The sequence below is a fragment of the Schistocerca piceifrons genome, chromosome 7 (assembly GCF_021461385.2).
Source record: "Schistocerca piceifrons isolate TAMUIC-IGC-003096 chromosome 7, iqSchPice1.1, whole genome shotgun sequence".
NCBI lineage: Eukaryota > Metazoa > Arthropoda > Insecta > Orthoptera > Acrididae > Schistocerca > Schistocerca piceifrons.
The window spans coordinates 232,627,527-232,653,702 of NC_060144.1; the positions used below are offsets into that span (position 1 = coordinate 232,627,527).

The 26,176-nt window shown below is 36.7% G+C and overlaps 1 protein-coding gene across 1 annotated transcript in view; it reads right to left on the bottom strand.

Annotated features, from left to right (window-relative positions):
• LOC124805040 (U3 small nucleolar RNA-associated protein 15 homolog) overlaps window positions 1-16,491 on the bottom strand; it is a 39,569-nt gene extending 23,078 nt beyond the window's left edge. The window contains exons 1-6 of the mRNA XM_047265461.1: window positions 16,270-16,491; window positions 15,968-16,060; window positions 15,690-15,874; window positions 11,508-11,631; window positions 10,519-10,699; window positions 10,178-10,398 (exon numbers count right to left, since the gene is read on the bottom strand). Coding sequence (XP_047121417.1) covers window positions 10,178-10,398; window positions 10,519-10,699; window positions 11,508-11,631; window positions 15,690-15,874; window positions 15,968-16,060; window positions 16,270-16,359 — 894 coding nt within the window. The 5' untranslated portion in view covers window positions 16,360-16,491. The remainder of the gene's footprint in view (window positions 1-10,177; window positions 10,399-10,518; window positions 10,700-11,507; window positions 11,632-15,689; window positions 15,875-15,967; window positions 16,061-16,269) is intronic.
• Window positions 16,492-26,176: the final 9,685 nt, after the last annotated feature.

Genomic DNA, 26,176 nt, shown 5'->3' on the forward strand with positions numbered 1-26,176 from the left:
CACTGTGCACACAGAACTGGAGAGAGCGACATGATGCAATCGACGGGTGTACTACAGACACTGTCCAACACATATGTGTAAAGCTTCTTCAGATTTTCACAGTGGTTTCCATTTCGTGGGCAATCAGAACTTACGTTCCGAATAGCCCTCGTATGTATCTCTACAGGGATGCAAGGATGATAAACAGCTTCTATGGACTAATTAAACAACCAACTAGCATTAATGAGTGCTGACACATTAATTATTGAGGGCATTTACGATTCTCTAGTATCACTTAAAAGTGCTGTAAATTAATGTCCTACAAATCTAGTAGAACAGCCACTACACTGAACAATCTGCTGCTATTCTCATTATATTAGTTAGCTGTGCTTTTCTACTTCTCATAAACATAAAAATTATACTGATTATTACAGTAGGTTAACTGAATGTAGTCTCATTTACAATGCCTACAATCCCCTAAAGTGCTAGGAAGAATCTGAAAATAACATTAGTTAGCAAGGTTTTGCCACACTGGTACTATGAAGCTGTTATTTTTCCCCAAGAGCATGGAACTCTACTGAATGGTTAAATGATGATATTCCCTTGGGTAAAATATTCTGGAGATGAGATAGTCCACCATTTGGCTCTTCATGTGGGCATATGCAAGAGAATGCCATCAGGAAAAACAAAACTCGCACTGGAGCAGGAATGTTAAATCCTTAACTGGGTATATATACTAGAGAATTTAGAAAGATAAATGGATAGACTGAAGTTAGATATAGTGGAATTAGCAAAGTGCCTCGGCAGGAATAACAGGACATCTGGTTACGTGAGTGCAAGGTTATAAATACAAAACCAAATAGGAGTAATCCAGAAGTATGTCTAATAATGACTAACAAAATGGGAATGCAGGTAAGCTTCTATAAACGGCACAGTGAATGCATTTTCATAGCCAAGAGAGACACAGTGCCATTGCTCACCACACTAGTAACTCAGTTTATATGGCAAGTAACTTTGGAGTTGTAGAGGGAGACTACGGAATGAATACAGAAAACAAATTCAAATGTATGTAGGTTGTAATGATTATTCTGAGATAATGAGACTTGCACAAGACAGGCTAGCATGAACAGTTTCATCAAATCAGTCTTCAGACTGAAGACCACAACAACAGGCTCAAATATTCAGATGGTATGTACAGAATGTGTTGCTAACAAGACATCATTTAATTCAGTTTCAAATTTCAAGTAACTTACTTAATACTTGTGATAAGGTTGTTAAAAATTTTGCTGCCAAATAAGAATTTCACCCTACGGACCTAAAAAATTCACATCTGTGATGAATGCATGTATAGATATGAATTCTGCCTCAAAAGGCAAAAGGGTGAATATATGTACAAATTATATTTCATAGCAGTTTGTAATCCGAGGAAATATTTTATCAGAAAGCAAATACCAAAAAAAAAATAAACAATTTTTTGGTTATGGAACTGCACAACATCTGGCGAAGCGCACTGTGGAAAGAGAAAGTGTGTATAAATGCATGTGCAAAATAAAGAGTGGATCTATGTATGAACATAACAACACATCAGTGAGCTTGTAAGTTATGCTCTGGGTAGCTGCGTGGTCTCTGACATACACACTGTGTATGACAACATAGCAGTCAGCTGTGGGACATAGCACTGTATAACAAGGAAATGCCTACATTTGTCTGTTACGTAACACTGGAATCAAGCGAAATTGTGGACAATTTAATGTAGTAGTTTTAGGTGCAGGATGTTTGCAAGTATGGTTGCATAACACATCACTAAAGGTCAGGCCTGAACTGCTTCACTTACGATGCAGGCAACCTCAGCAAACATATGCGCATTAGCCATTAACAAATGCTTTGTGCACTCTGCTTAACTTTGCATTGTGCATAGCTCATTATTTTCTATCCTTATTTTGAAATGAATGAAGAGACTAATCCTGATCCATCATGTGGCTCAAGTATGAATTTTGAGACACCAGAAGGGTCCAGCCACCCTATGATCATGTGGCAGCTCTACTTTCACAGAAACACAGAACACAGCTGTTCAACAGGGAGTGGAAAAGGTGAAAAGCTGAAGGTACAAGATCAGGTGAATAAGGTGGTTGCAGAATGACTTCCAACCCCACTCTTATAGAGTGCTTTTTGTCAGTCTAGCAGAATATAGGCAGTAGTTATCATGGAGTAGCATCACTTGACACAGTCTTCCTGGTCCTTGTTCTCAGACTGCATCTGCAAGGCATCTCAGTTGTTCACAATAAATGTCAGCAGTGATGGTTACACCTCAGGGAAGCAATTCATAGTACACTACACCACCGCTTTTCCACAAGATGCCTGACATTATCTTTTGGGATATGCACAGGTCTTTGTATGGGGAGATGCTGCTTTGTGTGAGCTCAACTATTCCCTTCTTTGTCTTATGTTAGCATAAAGACACCATTTCTCATCATCAGTAATGATACAGGGTAGGAATGGTTGGTATTATTCATGAGCCAATTGATGACAAGCAAGCAGCAACCATATACCTGATTTTTGAACCCTACTCTTTGCACTTAAATGTCACACAATGGTGGAATGATCAGAGTCCATGGCATTTGCCAGTTCTTGAGTACACTGATGTGGATAATTGTGATTAATGCATTTAAACAACTTCCATCAAACCTCGAAGATCTCCCTGAACATGGAGAATCATTAATGTCAAAGTGATCCTCCTTAAAACAAACCATTTATGTTGAAAATGTTTAGATTTCTTCACTTGGCACTCAATTTTGTAGTATCCTCAGCTCCACTAATTATCTCTAAATGACAAAATTACAACATTCAAACTTAAACATAGCAACAGTGAACTACAAATAAAAAAATGACAACTGATAAATAAAACCACAGCAAGCAGAATACCTACATGCAAAACAAAAATGCTATAAACTTATGCACCAACCTAACCTTTGTTTGTTCTGTCTGTAGTATGGTCAAGTATGGGTCACATAGTCCATGAAAGAGCTCTACAGTAAGGTAATTAGTGCTGATATGCTACAGATTTGAAATCATTGTTCTACAGATTTTGTAATTATCAAGATGTGTAGGAAATGAAAGATAATGCCAAGATGCACGTCAAACCAGAGGCGCACTCTGTTCACCTGTGAGAAAATACTGCTGCTTCTCAACAAAAACATACATTTTCTGAAAGTCTAAATAAGACCAAAAGAAGCAAAGATTATTTTGGAAAAAGCTGTTGAGGTTTTCCTAAAGCAAATACTATTTATTTCCTATTATTATTATTATTATTATTAATTATTATTATTATTAAATCCCCAATCAATGTCTCTTTTCTTTTGTGATCATTTTAGACTTCAGGCATGTAATGAGGCAAACTTTTAAATCTATATGTCCAATTATTTACAAAAACTGCTACTTATTTTGCCAAAAATAGCTGCTACATTTTCAGGTCCCTACCCTATATCACCGACAAGAATGTAAAATCTGCACAGAAATGTCCACAATAGATCAATAGAGACTGAAACAATTTTTATATGTTTTAGTATGGTCTGCCACTGTTATTCGAAAATGTCTTTTATTATTGCCATAAATTAAGTAGTTAATGTAATAGCATGTAAGAATAAGTATTTGAAGGTCAATAGTGCTGCTATTGATTCTATGTAATATCCTCTGTTTATTTTTGCAGATTTAATACTTCATTGATCTTGGCTGCATTTTTAGGGATGACTATTCCACAAGGCACCCAGAGAAAAAATGTGCAACATCAGTTAGCATTCATTGGTAGAGATGATGACTATGAGTGATACCTTGGAGAGTCAATCATGTTTAACTGAGATGTGTGTTAAGTTGATTAATGCAATGATTTCTTTTTCATTTATTGTTTTTCTGGGCCAGGTAGTATAACATTCCCAGGAAAGCTAAATGCTCCTGTGATGAAATGTTCCATTGTCTGTTGGATCTTGCCTATCAGTATCATAACCCATATTCAGGAACTGCAATATACACAACATGAAAGAAAAACTCCATGTTCTACCCAGGACAAATAGACACAGGTTTCCATGCCAGCTATACAGAGCAGATTACTGAACAATAGCTACAAACATACACAATTCCCATTTGAAAATCTAAAGCAAAAAGTTGAACTACTCAAGCAAGTAAATAAAGATCGTTAAACAAATCTGTTACAAAAATTGGAGATTTATTCACATCACAAAAACATGAAGACAAAATATCAAATGAAAACCCGGAAAATGTCTGAGCTTCTTCACATGCTTCGATAGTATCTTTAAGCAAGCAAACAAAATAGTTATAATAATAGAAGTACCTTTGTATAAAACAAATAGTTATTCAAACAATGAAAAATCCAGGATAGAATGTAACAATACCAGAGAAGGAAAGTTGCTACTCACCATATAGCGGAGATGCTGAGTCCCGATAGGCACAACAAAAAGATTCACACAATTATAGCTTTCAGCCATTAAGGCCTTTGTCAGCAGTACACACACACACACACACACACACACACACACACAAACACAACTTGCAAACACATCTGCAGTCTCAGAGAGTTGAAACCACACTGTGAGCAGCAGCACCAGTGCATGATGGGAGTGGGGACTGAGTGGGGGTAAGGAGGAGGCTGGGGCAGGGAGGGGGAGGGATAGTATGGTGGGAGTGGCGGACAGTGGAGTGTTGCAGTTTAGACGGAGGGCAGGAAAGAAGGTGCGGAGGGGGGAGGGGGTAAGTAGTGGAAAGGAGAGAAATAAAAAGAAATTAAAAGACTGGGTGTGGCGGTGAAATGACGGCTGTGTAGTGCTGGAAAGGGAACAGGTGAGGGCTTTAGGATTCTGGGTTTTGCTAACTTATTCATGGGCCATGTAGAGGAATCCTTTCTAAAAATCCAGAATCCTAAAGCCCTCATTTGGTTCAGATTCACTGATGACATCTTTGCTATCTGGATTGAACGTGAGGACACCTTGTTCACATTCCTCCAGAACCTCAACAACTTCTCCCCCATTTGCTTCACTTGGTCCTACTCAACCCAACAAGCCACCTTCCTAGATGCTGACCTTCACCTCAGAGATGGCTACATCAGTACCTCCGTCCATATCAAACCTACTAACCACCAGCAATACCTCCACTACGACAGCTGCCACCCATTCCATACCAAGAAGTCCCTTCCGTACAGCCTAGCCACCCGTGGTCATCGCATCTGCAGTGACGAGCACTCCCTCTCAAAATATACCGAGGGTCTCACTGAAGCCTTCACTGACCGTAATTATCCTCCCATCCTTGTACAAAAACAAATCTCTTGTGCCTTATCTTTCCAGTCTACCACCACATCCCAAAGTCCCATAGTCCAGCCACAGAGGAGCTTTCCCCTCATAACTCAGTACCATCCGGGACTGGAGCAACTAAATTACATTCTTCGCCAGGGTTTCGATTACCTCTCGTCATGCCCTGAAATGAGAAATGTCCTGCCCACTATCCTTCCCACCCCTCCTACCGTGGTATTCCACCATCCACTGAACCTACATGATATACTCGTCCATCCTTACACAACCCCTGCTCCCAATCCCTTACCTCATGGCTCATACCCCTGGAATAGACTTAGGTGCAAGACCTGTCCCATACATCCTCCTACCACCACCTACTCCAGTTCGGTCACTAACATCACCTATCCCATCAAAGGCAGGGCTACCTGTGAAACCAGTCATGTGATTTAAAAGCTAAGCTGCAACTACTGTGCTGCATTCTATGTAGGCATGACACCCAACAAGCTGTCTGCCCGCATGAACGGCCACCGACAAACTGTGGCCACAAAACACGTGGACCATCCTGTTGCTGAACACACTGCCAAACATGATATCTCTCATCTCAATGACTGCTTCACAGCCTGTGCCATATGGATTCTTCCCACCAACACCAGCTATTCTGAATTGCACAGGTAGGAACTTTCCCTGCAATACATCCTATGCTCCTGTAACCCTCCTGGCCTCAACCTTCGTTAGTCACTGCCCTCATCCTTCCAGCCCCCTCCCTGTTCCCTTTCCAGCACTACACAGCCGTCATTTCAACGCCACACCCAGTCTCTTAATTTCTTTTTATTTCTCTCTTTTCCACTACTTACCCCCTCCCCCCTCCGCACCTTCTCTCCTGCCCTCCGTCTAAACTGCAACACTTCTCTGTCCGCCACACCCACCATACTATCCCTCCCCCTCCCTGCCACAGCCTCCTCCTTACCCCCACCCAGTCCCCACTCCCATCATGCACCGTTGCTGCTGCTCGCAGTGTGGTTTCAGCTCTCTGAGACTGCAGACATGTGTGTGTGTGTGTGTGTGTGTGTGTGTGTGTGTGTGTGTGTGTGTGTGTGTGTCTACTGCTGACAAAGGTCTTAATGGCCGAAAGCTATAATTGTGTGAATCTTTTTGTTGTGCCTATCGCGACTCAGCATCTCTGCTATATGGTGAGTAGCAACTTTCCTTCTCTAGTATTGTTAGAAATAGTTATTCAGCTTACAGAAGAATAAGTACTCTTGGCATGAAAGAATATTATATCATAATGTATGGATGACCTGTAGCATTGTCTCTACTACGTGTCAAAATATCTTTGCAACTGTTTTCTTTATGTACTTTTGCTGTTTTCAATATGTACTGTGCAATGAAAATTATGTGAGTGACATTTAAATGTGACAGTTTTGGCGTAGGTGGACTACAGGAAAATAATAAGTAAGAGCTTTTCCAAATTGCCACTAACTCTATATAAAGACTGATCATTAATTAAAAAATTGTGTATGTAAATATTACACCAAAGGTAACAGAACAATGTAGCACCTCACGTATTGGAAACAAATGAAAAGTGTGAAATGTGAAAAATGTACTTGAAAATGGGAATCATTGCTTGAAAAAGGGCATGCAAGAGATAAATAAAAATAAAATCTTGACTGACAGCGGAAAAAATTTAGTTCATAAACACACCCATTATAAAATTTTAGCTCTTTGACAGTTTCGCTTTGAAGCTCAAATATGGCTCTACTTGTAGAAAAACATTTACATAGGGCAAACTGCAAGTAGTTCTCAGAAGAGTAGAAATGTATCCTATGACAAGTCAGTTTCTAAGTATCTTTGAGGAAAACAGAAGTATGGAGATGGCCCTGAAATTAATTTTCCTTGAGAAAAAAAGACAGTTTATGAATGGGTATTCTTACAGTATAATGAAAACTTTGGATTATTGACTAATTGCATTTCTAGAGACCTCTAACCAAGTCAGCTCACGGTTTTGGTACTCTGTTGGACAGACACACTTAATACGAATAATGGGTATTTTTCAGCAATTTAATGATTTTTCAAATTAAACAACTTCCAAAGTGAGTTTATTTAGAAAAGCATAAAAGTAAAGTTATTTAACAAAGGTATTTGCGTAAACAGCAATAGATGTTGTCTGCACAAAGAAAGCAAAACAAAAAGCAAACCTCAAATGAAACTAGGAAATTAAGAATATGGTGAGAGTTTCAATCAAGCAATGATAGAACATGCTGAGTGAACCAAAACTATTTCAAAATAGCTCTGAAAGTATGTGGGTTGAGGCAGCAAAATTTTGGTAACTTAACATGCCAAAAACAAAAAAACAACCTTAGTAGACAATGTGTTTCATCAGTTAAGATGGCAGATAGCACGGCACCAGACAACAGGGTGAAAACTTTACAAGCAATGAAAGATTTCCTTAAATGCTTGTGTTGGTCAAGAGACCATCAGAAGAAGACAGTTATAAACACTGAAAATAATGAAATCCAAAAGTAATGCTAAATGAGATAGATAAAGCCACTGCATGAAATGTGTATGGATGTGAACAATAGAAAGGTTTAACATGGGGGAAAAGGAATTTTTTAATTATTTACAGAGTTGTTGTGGAGGGATACAGAAACAATGAAGTAATTCTTGTTCACAAAAAAGAACTGTACACCTAATAGCCTCTTCACTGTAATATACAATATACTGAGGTGATCAAAGTCATCAGATAGTGATACGCATATATACAAGATGGCAGTAGTATCACATATACAAGGTATAAAAGGACAGTGCATTGGCAGAGCTGTCAACCGTGATGGTGTGATACTAAGATATGCAATTCAAACAGTGGAAAGTCCAGATTGGAATATCAACACTTATGAAACAGTAAGTAAGTATTCTATCTTTCTCATAATTGTTCACATATATAATTGTTGACCAAAAAAATTCTGCCTTAATGGTCAGGAATAAATTATTGAGGACTGAATTTGAGAGTAGAAAGAGGGAGGGAGGAGGGAGGAGAGGATTAAAAATGGTAGAAACAGGTTGAGGTGAGGAAAAGCCAACAGATGTTTATATTTGACCCAGAATTTTCTACTATCAAGGGGAGTCAGTAAATCATACCCATCAGCACACTTTTATAGAGAGACTAAAGTATGTTAGTGTTAGATCCCTCTAGAAGAAGGCATTAGAGACAACTGTCAGTCAGTTTAATCACTAACACCCTTTTAAAACAATCCAGAACAGGTAATGTGAGTTCGAGGGTGGCGCAGACCCCACGAAGGCATGGGCCCATGTTGTCAACAAGGCACTGTGCAAGCAGGTGGTGGCTACATAATGGTGTGAGCTGTGTCTGCATGGAATGGACTGGGTGCTCTGGTCCAACTGAACCAATCACTGACTGGGAATGGTTATGTTCGGCTACTTATTCCCAAACAACAATGGAATTTTTATGGATAATGGACCACGTCACTGCACCACAACTGTTCACAACTGGTTAGAAGAACATTCTGGACAATTCAAGTGAATGATTTGGCTGCCCAGATTGTCTGACATGAATCCCATCGAACATTTATATCAAGGTGTCAGTGCACAAAATCCTGCACCAGCAACACTTCCACAACTATGGATGGCTACAAAGGAAGCATGGCTTAATATTTCTGCAGGCGATGTCCAACGACTTGTTGAGTCCATACCACATCGAGTTGCTGCACTAGGTCAAGCAAAAGGAGGTCTGACACAATATTAGGAGGTATCTGCAGACTTTTGACACCTCGGCATATACCAACTAAAATTGTTACCACATACAGAGAAAATATATGGGTTTTCAATCAAGCAAATGAAGGAGCTTCTTTTACAAGTGGATGTATGGCAATGTACGACTTGCAAATTACAATCAAGATGATTAAAAGGAGCAAGGAGTGTGATGTACCAAATTTATTGCATTCACAATCATTTTAAAACTTTTGAGTCAGCTTTGGTGTAATCTGTACTAAAAGAACCTATAGAAACAAGGTATTGATGAACTTAAGCTAGTATACTGAAGAACACGCACATCAATGTTACAGATTCCATCAGTCTTTAGCAGTGTAGCAAACAATACAGAAATTACACAGGAGAGAGAGTGAATGAATGGCTCCATTTACTAGTTAATGTCCATGATCAAGGTGCCACACACCAGTCTGGCATACATAGACCAGACATCAAAAATGCAATCACTGCAGAGACAGGAGGCCTATGACAGAGTGAGAACATGATGACCTTTGTAAGCATAGTGAAGCATCGCTCATATCGATATTCACAGTTCAGAGTGTGAATGGTAAACATTATTATTATTATTATTATTATTATTTGTTATTGCTTTCTATTTTTTTAGCAGAGTTGAGAATTTTACAGTATAACTTGTGTTACAGTTTCATTCCTTAGTCACAAACGGCCTTCTAAATTTCTAGAAAGTGTTCCCTTTTGGTACACAATAGATGTATTCCAGATAATTCACTTCTGATTGAATTGAAACTCAACATTTTTAATTGGAAACTACAACTACAGAACCATAAAAATATGTTCAAAATATAATTAAATCTCTTCTCTGAAATGTTATTGGACATGTCATCCTGGATATGATGAACTACTAGTGAACATCCTGAAGGACACACTTCTTGTACACATTTTAATAATGACTAAATCAGTGGCACAGAAGGACAAAAGATATACACAGGGGGCATTTACTTTGCATGTACAGCAGCCAATATACCCATTTCTACAATGACAAAAGAAAACACCCACAAATGTTGGAAATACTTAACAAACAAGTGCAATCAAAAACTTAAATCTCAGAAAGGATACGATCAATCTGCATAACTACTTTTATATATGTACTGTACACTTACACTGACTCCAAAGCTTAATACAGCATTGGGGTAATCAAGGGTATGAACAACCTGGTATGTTGAAATATCATATATTTTGACATGGCGATCTAGAGAGCTTGAAAGAAGTCTCTTATTTTCAGAACACAATTTCAAACATGTAATTGTCTTGTGGTGCTGCGACACTTTTGCTAGCAATTTTCCTCCAGCAAGAGCATCCCAAACACGAATTTCTGTTCCTCCTGTAAAATATTATTTAAGTTTATTAGTACACTCTGATTTGCCAGCAGGCCATTCAAAAATAATAATGAACATATGAGCATAATATCTGCACCATGGCAACAATAATCTAATTTAATTACCAGCAGATAGAAACACTCCTCCACTTGGGAGAAATAATGTACTTTCAACAGGTGCACCATGGTCCACTTGGAACACAGCAGTTTTTGCGCGTGTATCATACATGCGCACAATATTATCATATCCTCCAGACAGTATTATGTCTGCAGATACCGGTGAGACGGTCCCAGCTCTAACATAATCCTGCACAAATTAGATAATGAATTAACATGCCACTAGAACTTTAAATAATTTTCAGAAACATGTTTGCAGTAATTGGTTACAATGTGTTATACATTGGGTAGGTATCCTGCAGTAGCAAATCGTAAGTAATAAATATGAGATTAGCATACATGTCAAAGTTGCTTCAGATACAGGCTAATCTCATGTTTTGGATTAATTTAATTATGATGGGACAACTCTGACATTAAAAGTTCTGAGGCAACTCAGAATACCTCAAGGAATTCCCGCCAGTAAAGCAGAAAGTCAGCAAACATCCCTCTTGAGAAACTGTGCCTTGCAGCAGATAAGGCACTTAAATTTTGTTTAAATACGACAAAAGAGAAACAGATGTGATCACATGGCATAAAAGTAAATGGTAAGGTACTTCTTGATAATGAAGAAAATGGGGAAAAAAGAAAACAGATATTACTTCATTCATTGTAATGGAAACTTGATTAGTGGGTATGAAACTGGGTTCAAATATTATACTCTTGGTGAAATCATGACACATGACAAACCAATTAATCGCTTCATAACATTCTTTTCAGAAAATTAATATACATTACTTCAGTTAAAATATCAATCATACTAAATGTTTTCAAGTATTATAAATGCAAAAATACATAAATAAGCCACGTTACACAATCTGTCTGAATTAAGAGCAGAGGATCTGCTAACACATTATATCATGGCACTGCGTGATTCTTTGTATCACCTGTATTAAAAAATGTTCAACTGTAAAGGTCATAGAGCCACTTTATTAATGATTTTATCAAGTTTTAAAACTAACCGTATGCTCACTGAAGCTGATAACTTCCTTCTCACTAGGAATATCCCACAAGCAAACACTTTTGTCGTCGGAGAAGCTAGCAATATGCGTTTTATCTGTTGTAAAGAAACAGCGATGCACAGCACTGGAATAAATATTAGGAACAACATTATAGAAAAAAACAAACACTTAATCAAAATAAAATTTAAAAATCTTTATTACAATGAAATTTAACTGCATTAAATTTGTAGGTTAATCAGTATACTGTTTGAGGAATTTTCATGTTGACTGAACAGTATCAAATTGTATTTTTATGATACATCACAAAATATGAATAGGAAAAAACATCAAAAAATGAGGAAAATGCAACACAGCAAACTGTTATGAAGAATCAACATATCACCAAACAAACAAAAAAATAACGAATAGAAGCCTAAAGGAGATGCTAATCGTCACTGAGGTTTCTTTTCCACCTTTACCATTAATCTTTCAATATCTGCTGCCAGTTAAAGTTTCACTTGATAGTTAAACAAAGTAATTTTATACATGAACTGCAGTAAGCACTTAATCACTACATTATTGCCTGTCACACTAAGAGAACACTTAGACACGGTTTTTCAGTGACTAACGTTCCAATCATTCTTTGAGCACAATAATGTATTATTGCTATAGAGAGATTCTATTCTCCATTACAAAGGACACAACAGCTCAACTTATGAACTTGTATTCTGCAGAGCACATAAACTGATGCTGGGAAGTCTTTCATGGAATAAATATAACAGAGGAGTACAGGTAATCACTGACAAAACAGTTGAGATGTTGGACAGGTAAGGTCTTGAAGAGTTTTAACAATTTCAATTCCTTCAATAGTTTCAGTGATAAAATGGTTTTTCTCATCAATCCAAAGGGAATTCACAATTGAAAATACCCTTTCCACAACAGCATTTGGTAAAGCAAAAGCAAAACTCACCAGTGTCTCTACATTTTTACATGAACTGCCTGTACTTTTGAGTATACGGAATACATCACACCATCTCTATTGTTTCCAAATTAGCTTTTCCCCATTCCTCAAGAATCCTCAACAAAATGTTGTTCATGCACCCTATCTCATCAACAATTCATCTTCATCTATCTGACATGCTGCACCTGAATCTACTGTCTTAAGAGGTTTCAAACAATTTAAAAGTTCAGACCAAGAAACAGAATTTTTACATGTTATATAATGAACTGATTTCCGAGGTTGAAATGGAGAAAACCACTTTTCCAAATAAGGCGCAAAAGTGTCCTAAAATAAGGTGGTAATTGTCTCGTATTTTGACTGATTGAAACTATCTACGTTTTCCAAGTTAATTAAAATTAAAGACATAAGTGAAGCTTTAAATTTACTGAATTTCCTATTACTGATTTTTTCTTTAAGGAGCTCTAACTCCTCAGCTGATTCTGTAGCTGAAAATGAGGTTCTTTCCAACTTTTGGATTGAATTTGAAAACATTTTCAAGCTTTGTGTGAAACGAAGCTTCTCAAAAAACTGTTTCAGAAATGTAGGACACTTATCCTGAGACAGAAAATAAGATTTCAAAGGTTCGTAAGTACTGATAACTCTTGTAACTCCTGGCAACAATGACAACCATGTAGTTTTAATACTACCTAGAACTTACTAGTATTCTCTAGCAACAAAATCACAGAATGATTCCAGTTCCTCCACATGCACAGTGTAAATGTGAAAATATTAAAAAATTTTATTCACTATTGTTTCTATGTCAATAAGAATGTCTGCCCTTGTTTGAACTCCATTATTACCACATGCCTTGAATGTTCATCTTGAGAGCACGGTTCAGTTTGGAATAAACATTGCTTGTTCCTGCCTCTTGTACTCACCAAAGTTGGTATTACAGTTATCGGCACAAGCTGCAAAAATCTCATTAACTATCTCTTGCTTTTTTAAAAAATACACACAATATAGCTAGTCAACAATTCTGTCGTTTCTCCACCTGTGTTCTGAAGATAGATTGCTTTGCACTGAACACCTTTGGTGGGAATAAAATACCTAGATAGAATCAGTACTAGCTTTAAGCTTTTGTGATTTGATGCATCAATCATCACAGACATATATTTAGCATCTTTAAGTTCTGACTGAACTTCATGCATTGCATACACAGATAACACATTCACTCAAATTGACTCACATTTCTTCCTACATGTGAATTTCTTCTTAGACAGGCCTCTGATGAGAAGAGTCATGCAGACCATTGGACAGAAAGAATGATTGTGTTTTGTGGCGTGTAATGCAAACAGCCCTACTTCTATAGTGATATGTTTATCTTCGTCTGTTTATATTTATTCATACATACAAAGATAGCTACAGTGCTAGAGTTTTCACAGAAAATGCCAACAGGCACTTCTTTTTCTTTACGTGCTGTGTTGTATCGGCATGTCCTCCGTGTTCAATAGAAAAAACTGAATGACACAATGCACATTCTACCTTAGTGCTCACGGTTTCCTTCAAGAAAGGGGACTCTCCTTAATTGTTTTTCGAGGAAGAAAACTTTATTTTCCCCATATTAATGGGAGCGTGTTAGTTTCAAAAAGATCAAACAACAGACAATGGACTGCACTAAAGCAACTGATAACGATGTCCCTACCCCGGAGATCCGAATGGGGGACTATTTTACCTCCGGAATATTTTACCCAAGAGGGCACCATCATCATTTAATCATACAGTAATGCTACATGCCCTCGGGAAAAATTACGGCTGTAGTTTCCCCTTGCTTTCAGCCATTCGCAGTACCAGCACAGCAAGACCGTTTTGGTTAGTGTTACAAGGCCAGATCAGTCAATCATCCAGACTGTTGCCCCTGCAACTACTGAAAAGGCTGCTGCCCCTTTTCAGGAACCACACGTTTGTCTGGCCTCTCAACAGATACCCCTCCGCTGTGGTTGCACCTATGGTACGGCTATCTGTATCGTTGAGGCACACAAGCCTCCCCACCAACGGCAAGGTCCATGGTTCATGGGGAGGGATTTACAATTATGTAAACTGAAGGTGGAGGGGGCAGAATGGAAAGGAAATATTCATGTCAACTGCACTGGGAATCAGTGGCAATAACTGAAAATATGTGCCAGAATGGGATTCGAGCCTGGCATCTCCTGCTTACTTGGCAGTTACGTTAACCACTGCACTATCTGGACACAGTATTTATCACAACTGTATGGACAACCTCGCATGCCCCGTGGCCAATGCTCATTACCACCTCATGTTATCTATTGGCTGTCCCCATCTGTGTCCTCCATGTTTGCTACTTTGAGATTCGTGCAGGATGTTGAACACAATTATGCATCTGCACTGAAGAAGGTGGATTCATTGGCCATCAAGATAACCGTTTTACGAATGCGAGGTGTTCTTACGGGCATGTCCAAAATAACAGGCATCGTGCATTCATAAAATAGTAATAATGACAAGAATAATACTTTAATGGTTGTACCACACATGTGGCAATGAGTACCAGTAATGCAAGTAGGTGTGTTTGCTAATAAGAACAAATCTTCACACAGTATATAGTCATGATAGTGCACAAATGAATGTTAAATTTTATCTCCTCTAAATTACTGAAACCCACTTATAGTTATGTATCTTCCGCAATGACTTACATGTTAAAATATTGAGAACAGTGTATAGTCTTAGCTAGACATCACTTGATGCAATGCTAGTCTCATGCACTATGCTATGAACTGACTTGCAAGTCAACATAACTGTCTGTGGGTGTGTATAACCACTCAAATCCGCCATGGCTTCAATAAAATAGTGATTTTATAAATGAGTAACTGTCCACATTTCATCATAATTCATAATGAGATTTCAATTCCATCGAATATTGTAAACAAAACAGCTGAAGCAACAAGCTGCAATCTTCACTAATACTCTAACAGTGGCAGAACCACATCATCACTCATCCACATTTACAAAATACGGTACATGCCGTGATGAAGGCCCCTTGTAAGAGTGGCCTAAATGCTGATCCTATATAAAGAAGTGATGGTGTGGCAAATTACGCAGAAAAGTTCTATCCTAGGTGATTACGGCCATGAGAACTTACATTCGAAACAAATTATCAAACGACAAAAGCATAGGCTCAAACAAGGCTCTCCTTCAAGTTTAGTGTTTATAGCGTTATTTGCAACAGGTGACTGCTTAAAATATCTTACCTCTTATGCCCTTTAAACACCCTTAAAAGTGACTTCGATGACACGTCAAACAGTTTCACATGTGCCTCTTCACCTCCAGCACAGAGAAGTCTTCCATCCGACCTGAATGATCCACCGTAAGCGGTTTCACGAAAACGACTCAAATTCTTGTACACTTGCCTTGTGATCGCATTATAAACCTGGACCTGTTGATGCAATTAAAGAACTTACTTTCAAATTCCTGAAACAGGTCTTAAGTGAATGTCAATCAATGTAAATAACTTAAATTGCAAACTTACTTTCACGGAACAAGTAACTGCAAAATAGTGAGGTTCGACGGGTGAAAAATCAATGAAGTCTACAGGACCAAATTCTTTCAACAGGACAGGAACCTACAACACAAACAAACTACATCAACATAATAAAAACCATTTTAGATTTACCGTACCAAGTTACATCACTTAAAAACGTATTATTTCTGTATTACGCGGTAGAATTAAGACTGTTATGTCACTGTCATAAGCAGACTAACAAATAACAGTTTCGAGGAAAAATAAAAATCGATGAGTAATACTGTATGCATGTCAAATGTAAACGTTACCCCCAATTTTTTCCAGTAGATAGTGTCGGGAGTAGTTTTAACTCCCGGTTTCGTGTATATTTTTACATTTGTTTTCTTGAAGGAAGCCATAACCTACAAAGCATCACCACACACGCTGTAAACATAAACCTTGCAAAACCTGATGAAAACAACTTCCCAAAGATTGCCGTTGCTGCAGAGCTATCATACACCCCCAATAACTGGTGCCATTTAAATTGCGACTTGTGATAAATTCTTAAGGCCCGTCCACACGCAACGATCTGTCTGCACAAATGTCTGCGCACATCACATCTGCGCAGACAGATCGCTGCGTGTGGACAGAAGATTTGCACCAAACTGAGGTGTGTGCAAACCTGGAAGTTGGAGTTGGAGGTTTGAGCGAAACCTCTCAAATCTGTGGGTTCAAACCACATCTGCGCAGACAAGTTGGAGCGTGTGGACAGGAGATCGCCGCAAATCTGGCGCGAAACAGTTGTTTGCTCAGTCTAGTGTTTGTATTTGTGCGCACAGGGCATTAAAGTGGCTGATACTCGTCAGTGTTCTCGAGAGTTTGTAAGTGAATTCATTGAAATATATAGAAACCACCCATGTTTGTGGAAGATTAAAAGTAAAGAATATAGTGACCGAGACAAAAAGACAGCACGATACAATGCTCTAACTGAAAAATTGCGGGCAGTTCACGCCTCGGCAAACAGAGAAACAGTAATAAAAAAAAATAAAAAAAAAAATTCGTTGCGAACTGTTTACCGAAAAGAGTTATCCAAAGTTCAGAAATCTAAAAGATCTGGTGTAGGAGTAGATCAAGTATACCAGCCAACGTAATGGTATTTTGATCTGCTTGGCTTTCTTAAGGTTCGCCCTGCAAATCTCGCAGTAAATTTACGCGAGAAAACTGCTTTCGCTTTAGCAGCCACTGTCTACACCATTTTGACCGCTTTGTCTGTTTCCTGCGGTTGGTCTGAATGTTTTTTGCAAAACAAGTTGCGAACACAGTCTACAACAGAACTTCCTCTATTTCTATATTTCAAAATAAATGAATTAAATTTTTGACGTTTACAGGGAGCGTAGTCGCTTACCACTGATATTTCTTTTCTACACCGACAGATGGCGGGCGAGTAGTAGATTGGGGTTTGTGTCGTGTGAACACACCACATTTGCAGCGATCTTTTTCATGTACAGACATCTGCGCCGATGTCTGCGCAGACAGATCGTTGCGTGTGGACCGGGCTTTACATCGCACGCAGTTAAGAATTGAAGACGATTTTTTTTATTTTTCTTTCAATATAGCAGCCCTAAAGGGTGTGAAACTTAATCATCAGCTGAAATCGTAAATTTCTGGTACTATCTGATGAATATAAAAACATTTCAAAATTGTTTCAATATCATCTGTACACGTCTCAAAGAGGAACATTACAGAAATACGCCTCCACATCAAACCAGTTAAAAGATTTAACACCAGCTCTCCGGGAAATAATAGAGTAAAAAAGAAGTCCACATCAATCGTCATATCGCAGATGTTACAGTGAAGTTAGTAGAATCCTTATTGCCAATTAACTGAAAAAAATGCAATCCTTAGACGATATTAAATGATCTATTGGCAAAATTTTTCTACAATGCTGTTAGATATGGGAAAGCAGTGTCGGTTATGGTGTAAATCTGACTCTTTCCATATCGTTATGGTTCATCAAAATACGGATTCACATAATTCATAATAAATAAAAAATAAAACAAATAATATATCAACATGAAACAAACTAAGGTAGTTTGCTCAGTGTTGTAAGTCTTCAATAGAAAAAGATTAACGTACACTTAATTATGACTAAGCGTACAAATCATTTACATAGGGCCCAAAATCATTTAAGCCTTGCAGAAAAAGTTGTCCGTTACTGTACCACAAAAGTTTTCAGCTCTCTTCCATCAGATATCAAAGTGCACATTACTGTCTTGCCAACTTCTAAAACTAAATTAATAAAAAACTTTCTGGCAAATACTTACACTCTCATGATGATTACTTGCTGATTAGTAAATTAGCAGTACTGTTTTTGTAAAGTTCTATTTTAGTTTGTATTTATATTTTCAGAATTTCTATTTCTAATGCGTTGGCCATAATTCGCCTTCCTTGTTTAATAGGGTCGATGTATAAATATTACTTTACTGTACCTAAAGTTATTTACAATAATTTGTATCAAGTAACTTTAACTGTAACTTATTAACTCTACTTCAACTTTTAAGCTTACTGATCAATTTTCTGCAGTTTAATTATTGTACATTTGTTTATTGTATGTCTATTATGACATAAATCTGATTCATTCTACATCCTTACAGTTCATTGTAATATGGATTCACAGAATTCTTAATGAATAAACAAATAAATGACGCATTTAACATGATACTAAAATGATTTGTCAAAAGTTACAATTCATTACGTTCAAGTACTTTCAGATCACAATGTGTAGTAATAATTAATGGAATGGGGTGCCAGAAATCAACTTACTTGGAACATTTTCATTTGGTGTAATTGCCTTCAAAACACAGCTTCATCTAACACCACTTTGTTATGAAGGAAGATTCTCATTCTCAACGACATTGATCGGTATTTATTATGATTAAACAATCAAATAGGATACAGTTCATATGTCTACCATGTTCAAAAATCATAAAGCATTTTCTCCCCTTACGTTCAGATCACCGAAGTAATGTATTGTATCACATAAACACAAACAACATCTAGATCATAATGTTTAGAGGAACTATACAAGATGGATGTCAGAAACAGATATATAAAATACCAAAGCAGGTGAAAATATTGTCTCTCAAAATATGTTTAAAGTCTTACCTATCTTGAAACACCTAACTTAAGCATCGATAAAATTAAACAAAAATACAGACCATTGATGGACGACTACTGGGATTGAAGTATATTATGTAACAGAGAGTTTCACCTAATTCAAAGGTTAATTTGGGATCAACAATAGAAATTCCATTGTAACCAGTATTGCAAAATTCACTAGTCTGTTATTAAATAGGTGTAAAGCATACATTATATACAGACAAATAAAATATTCATTCAATAAAGCATTAACAGTTTGGTATAATGTTTAAAAGAGAAAAAAAGTACACATGTGGATGACACTGATATGCCAAAAAACGACTATGGGGAAAATAATACTTTGAAATCATTACTAAATAAATTCCAGAATTACTTCCTCACACTGGCAGAAAATGTTGTACTGTGATAAACACTTAGATTTTTTTTGGCAAACATTGCATACATCACCAATAAGAATCAGTTTAAAAAATACAACTCATATTGAAAGTATGTAATTCACCAGGACACTAAAAAGTAGAAATTCTGCAGGCTATGGTGATTATTTTAGGAGCATACTAAAATTAGATGTTGACTCAACTCTGCTATCTTTCTCATAAGTCAGTGTGTCAGAACATAGATACTAACAGAGTTAAATAGACTGTCGCAACATGCACCTATAAAACTCTAGCTAATCTGTCCAGTCATAATAATAATAATAATAATAATAATAATAATAATAATAATAATAATAATAATTTTATTGTCATTCGGCCATTACAGCAATAGACAACGTCATATACATATACATTTCACTTTTTTAGTGAATGTGACCTAATTTAGAATACTTATGCGTTTTTTCTAATCTGAAGCTGTTAATTAAATCTGAGTTTGGCTTTCATAAGCTTCTGCACAAAGAAAGCCATAGACAACCTCACAAATACAGTTCTGGTAAGGTATAGGATACAGTGTAATCTATTTGTATTTCTGTGACATTGCCAAAGCCTTTGACTGTGTAGACCAAAAAATTCTACTTACAAAAATGAAATACTGTGGTATTAATGACATTCCTCATGTACGAACGGAATTTCACATTGATAACTAAAAAACTGTCCGTTTTACACGAATGAAACTAACCTCAAAATTGCAGAGTATAACATTTTCAGTCCCACAAGGATTGGTTCTGACTTCACTCTAGTTGTCCAGTGTGTATAAAGAATGGTTCAAGACCTGTAACATTTGCTGATGAAGTACACACACACACACACACACACACACACACACACACACACACACACACACACACTAATCAAGGGTCCATTCTCCATCCTACCACATACAGTGCAGATGATAGCTGAAAAGGCCTTCAATTAGATAGCAGGAAACAGTTTACTGTTAATTTCACACAAATTCACATTATGTAATTTAAAAGAAGCAAATATGACATTCTAGTAACAGTTAACCTTAATGGTCATACACTAGGTGAAATACTGTGAGAATAAGTGCTTTGTCTCTCTGAATAATAAATAAAAATGAAGTCAGAAGACAGATAAACTGAACAAGATCTTCAGTTTAGAATATTTTGTACTTAGAAGTATATCATTGTTCTGGCCTCTAGACAAGAGTATTTGCATATTATGCACACTTGTATTACTTAACAAAAATAAAGTATTTGCTCAGCAGAAAAACCTCTAAATTTGTGTGAATAAGTGCACAGATTGGAGAGAACTCCTTCAGGCTCTTAGAATCGTTACTGACAACTGTGTCATAGCTGGGAATAAAGTTCTACATAACAGCTGACAATTACTCCTGCCAGGCAAAATGTGGTGGTCTTCAAAGATAGGTACTCCCTCTTAACAGATTTGTTGTGAAGTGATGATATTTTACTTTATAAAAGCATTGCTGAAATATAACATGTCAATAAGTAGCTCCTATGGAATATCTCCAGCAGAGAGCTCATATATTTTTCCAATTAATTTCACTCAAGGTATTTCTGTTGACTCATTCTTTTATACACTTTGTCTGTAATGTTGATATACCGCATATCCTCTACTTGTATCCTCACACAAGTAGTCACATCACAAAGATTGTTCAGTAGGCTGTACTAACACATTTTGCCACATGATGTATGTAAGCTGTTCACACAAATCAAACACAGTCAATGAATACATTCCATGAAGACACCACCTGTAAATCGGCTGGGGTTCGATAGTAATACAAAAATTGTTTTTTATAGCACAGTACTGAGTATTTGGTGACTCATTGTTAACCTCCACATTTTTGGTAATTTGTTACTTAAATCAGTAAAAAAACTGAAATTTGTAAGTGACTGGGTGAAAACCGAATAAGAAGAATAATCCTTAGAACGCCAAGCTCAGTTTCTTATATTATAGCACTGGCCAAAATCAATTGTAACCACTGATGATAAACTTTGTTACATACCCACAATAATTATTAGAACAAAACTTTAAGTGCCTAATGAAACAATCATTGAAAAACTCTTCTTCATTCCACTCAATTAACACTTCCTCAGACTCTCGATTCTTGAGGAGCCTACAAAGAGCAGAAAAGCCAACAATCTCTCTTCTTTCATTTATCTTCACCAAATCCATGAAAATTGAGAAACTGATAATTTCATAGCTGATTCCCTTTAAATTGTCGTCATCATCATCCAACACATTACTGGTACATAAATGAGAGGGACGAAGTGAAACATTGTTTAGTATCGATGGACAGAGAGAAATCTGTATGAACGTAAATAGTGGAACAAAAATATTTGATAATAGGACACAGTAGGCTAAATCAGGGGTTGGCAAATGTATTTTGTAAATGGCCGAATATTACATATTTTGTACTCTGTGGACCATACTTTAGTTTATTTATTGGCAAAAGTATAATACAGTAAAAATACTCAATAGATGCAATTGTTGTTTGAAACCCAATTTTAAAAATGCGATTCATGAAATGCTTTTTTAGATAAAATTTTTACAAATTGCAGACCAAAGTTAATGCTCCCTATCATCAAAATTTATCACAATAAAAATACGCAGTAGATGAATGAAACTGCTGTTTTTGAGATAACATTTCACCAAATATGGGATCAAAACTGACTGGAAATCTTCATCTGTTAATGCTGACTTATAATAAGATTTTACATATTTCATCTCTGAAAATGTACTTCACAGAAGTAAGTACAACCAAATACAGAGATCAGAACCTGAGCATATGGTCTTAGTTTAGCTTATTCATTATTTGCTCATCTTTATTTGCTGTTGATGATTAATATAATGGAATATGTCTTATTCATAATACAAATATGCTTAGTTATATTCATGATTATGACTTTAACCACACACTTTAAGTTTTAAGATACTTTTGGTATATTATATTACATGCTCAATCACAGATATTTATGCTTAATCATATACACAACTACAAGCATTTATACTGAATGACATTCACAACTACAAACATTTAGCCATATCTTTTACATTTTAACATATGTCATTTTTAAATCCAAAAATTCTGTTATATTATAAAATGGATTTTCAGCCAGTCAGCCAGCTGTACAGTTTTCCTTGAAATAATTTAGAAGTCAGGGACCACGCTGTGGGTAGTAATTTGTTGAAGGTTGTTAGAGAGCTTCCTGTGGGTGAGTGGACTGTTTTTACTAGTCTGTGTCTCAGAATATCAATTTCAATTTTTCCACTGATGTGCTGGTGTGTATCTCCTCTAATATGAAATTCTTTGATATTTGTTTTAATGTATAGTGATGAGAATATATATATATATATATATATGTGTGTGTGTGTGTGTGTGTGTGTGTGTGTGTGTGTGTGTGTGTGTGTGTGTGTGTACCTGTGTGTGTGTGTGTGTGTGTGTGTGTGTGTGTGTGTGTGTGTGTGTGTGTGTACCTGTGTGTGTGTGTGTGTTCATATATATACATAGATTTACAGATATAAGTATATTGAATACTGAGTTTTCTGAACAGAGGTTGGCAGTGATCTGTTGGTCCAGCCCTACACATTTCTCTTATGAATTTTTTTTAATCTTGAGTATATCACCTATATGTGTAGAGTAGCTCCATGTTAGCACTCTGTAAGAAATGTGAGACTGGAACAGTCCAAAATATCTCAGTCTTCAATAGTTAGAAGTAACTAAATCTCTCAGTTTCATCATTAGGTATGTTACTCTTGACATTCTTTTGCAAATGTAACTGATGTGTTCTCCCCAGCTCGATTTGGAATTCTAAAAGTTTAACTGTTCTAGTTTCTATATCATCAGATAGGCATAAGACAAGATTCTGGGTCTTGTCAGGATTAATGGCACTGTTTTGGAGCAGAACTATTTTACTGCAGCATTTAGTGATTACAGTGACATTTGTAGTAATGCTGATGTGTCCTGATGAGTTGCTCTTACTGTTGTATCATCTATGTAGTAGGCCATAGACTGAGGAATTTATGTGGCTAATCACTTATGGAAAAGAGTGGTCCAAGCACTGATCTCTGTGGTACACCTATCTCCACCTTTTCCATTAGAGAAAGTCTGTTTCTCACTGAAACATACTGTTTTCTGTAAGAATCAATTATTTTTAGTGCTGTAGTTTGTACTCCATAAAACTCAAGCGTCTCAAACAATACTTCATAGGGAATCAAAGACCTTACTCGGGTCATGTAAAACAGTGAAGCTTTATCCTTATTTTCAAAAGCAGTCATTATCTATTTTACAATGTCAAGAACTGCTGAAGAAGTATTTTTTCCTCATGTGTAACCAAAGTGTTTGTTGGAAAGGAAATTATTTTCTTCAGAATAATCACTTAATTGATTGCATCTAAGAGCTTCAACTGTTTTGGAAATTTCAGGAACTACTGAGACTGGGTGGTAATTTTGGGGAGATTTTTGTCTTCTTTTTAAAAAATTAGTGTAAGTTTTGAATTTCAATGATGCAAGGAAAATTATGAACTGACTACATTTGTTGAAAATGAAGCCTAGAGGTTCACAGATAAAACGAAAAGTTTTCTTGATAATGCAGTTGGATAGCCAGTAATTATCCATAGTTTTACAGTTGGAGAATTTTTTTACTGCTTTTATTACATCAGTGAATTTTCCACTGAAAGGATCATTTCACTGGCAGCTGCTTGCCAAGTAGTTTACTTGTAGATGTATTGGTCAAGTTGGCTCAATTCCAATTTCTTTAACTGAAGACACAAAGAATTTGTTCAGTTGGTCTGGTTCATGTGATACTTCTAGTGTGCGGTTAGGGGAATGTTCTTGTGTGATAATATGCCCTGCCACTTTACATTTGTTTGTGCAATTTCTATAAACCTTTCATATGCTGAATTTTTCCATCAAGCAGCTTAATTTTATCAGAATTTTTATACTTCAGATACGTCCTATAATTTATACTAGCTAGGTTAGTGACACTCGCACAGTTCTTTTTATGTGCATTTCACAGTTACAATATTTGTTCCCTAATGTTTTCAAGTTGTTTAGTACATCAGTTTGCGAACTTTGTTTTAGGCTTACATGCAAACTTAGTTTTTCTTAGGGGTGAGCAAGTGTATCACACTTCAATATATTTTCTAAAGAATCTGTCAAACTCAGTTTCAACGTTTGTTTGTGCAATCTATGTTTCATAAAAAAGTCCTGTTTCATCTAACTTACTGTGTCAGCAAACAAGTTCACAAATTCATCTTCCTGACATCTCACCAAAGTCACTTCATTTTCATTCTCAATGATATTATTGATGTGACTTGACCATTTCCTGGAGAGTGTAAGAAGTAATGGTTCATGGTCAGAGATGCATCCATCTGAACGTCTAACAATAAAAATCTCATTAGAGTAGTTAAGAATAATGTTACCCAAGCAGGCTTCTTTATGAGTAGCAGAATAAATTTAGTGAGTCGCAGAAGCAATTTAATGACCTGAAGGTACTGAAAAAAGTTCTTGATACTTGCTTGTCACAGTTTGGCATTTCTAATTGAAGTCACCACAGACAGCGATGTTTTCCTTTTTCCTTAATATTTTTTCACAGCAAGCTCAAAATTTTTCAAGAATATTTCTATTGCTCCATTTCGAGACCTGTAGAGACTTAGAACTATCATATTCTCGTCTATGAGCTATCTGCAGCTAAACTCACAATCTACTTCAGAACAAAACTGACTTACATCAAATTTTGTGAATTTCACACTCCTTTGATAAAAACTACAACTCCACCATTTTTTTCTCTTTTCTACACATAATGCTGGCCACAACATATCCTTGAGGAACAAAAATATCTATTTCAGATTCAGTTAACCAGTGTTCCAATACATAAGCTGCATCCACTTTCTTACTTCTTTATTCCTAATGCTGCAAGTACTGATTTGTAGCACTTTGAGTACTTTATGTCTGTCAATACTTGGACCGATTGAGCCTGATAATGCAATTTCTTTCATTGCAGAGAAGGGGGATTTCTTATAAAGATAAAGACATTGATTATTTTTTAGGCTGAGCTACATAACGTATATATGAGATGAATCTTTCTGAACGTGACCTTTGGACTCTTGTTTAGTAATGGTAACATCATTTCCACAAGGTTTCAGCTCAGATGCAGCAGCAAAAGACTTCGAATCACCATCACCCAGGAACTGTAGGTATCTGACCTTGTACCACAGAAGAGAGCAACTGAAAATATCTTTCACACAGGAAACTTCCATGGCCCCACTAGACCCACTGTAATTCCTTCGACAGTTTTCTGCATGCTCATCCTTCTCTCTTTTAGGAACCCTACAGTGCTTGGATTTAATTACAACATCTATAACTTTTGTAGTATCAGCACTTGTTGCCGTTATTACCCCACTATGTGAAGTGTGCCCGCACTTCTGCCATGTACCATCTAGTGCGACAGTCAGGTTCCGAGGATTCTGAACATCTGCAATTTCTTCATTCACCGCCACAGCCTCCTCCACTGCTTCTTTCATGGATTCTTGGGCAATATCTTCAACACAGGATCTAACAACCGAGTTATATTTTGAGAATTTCGTTGGTGGTAGTGGTAGATTCATTACACCACAAAACATTTGACCAGCAGAGTATCCCTCACCGATTGACCTTAGAGCAT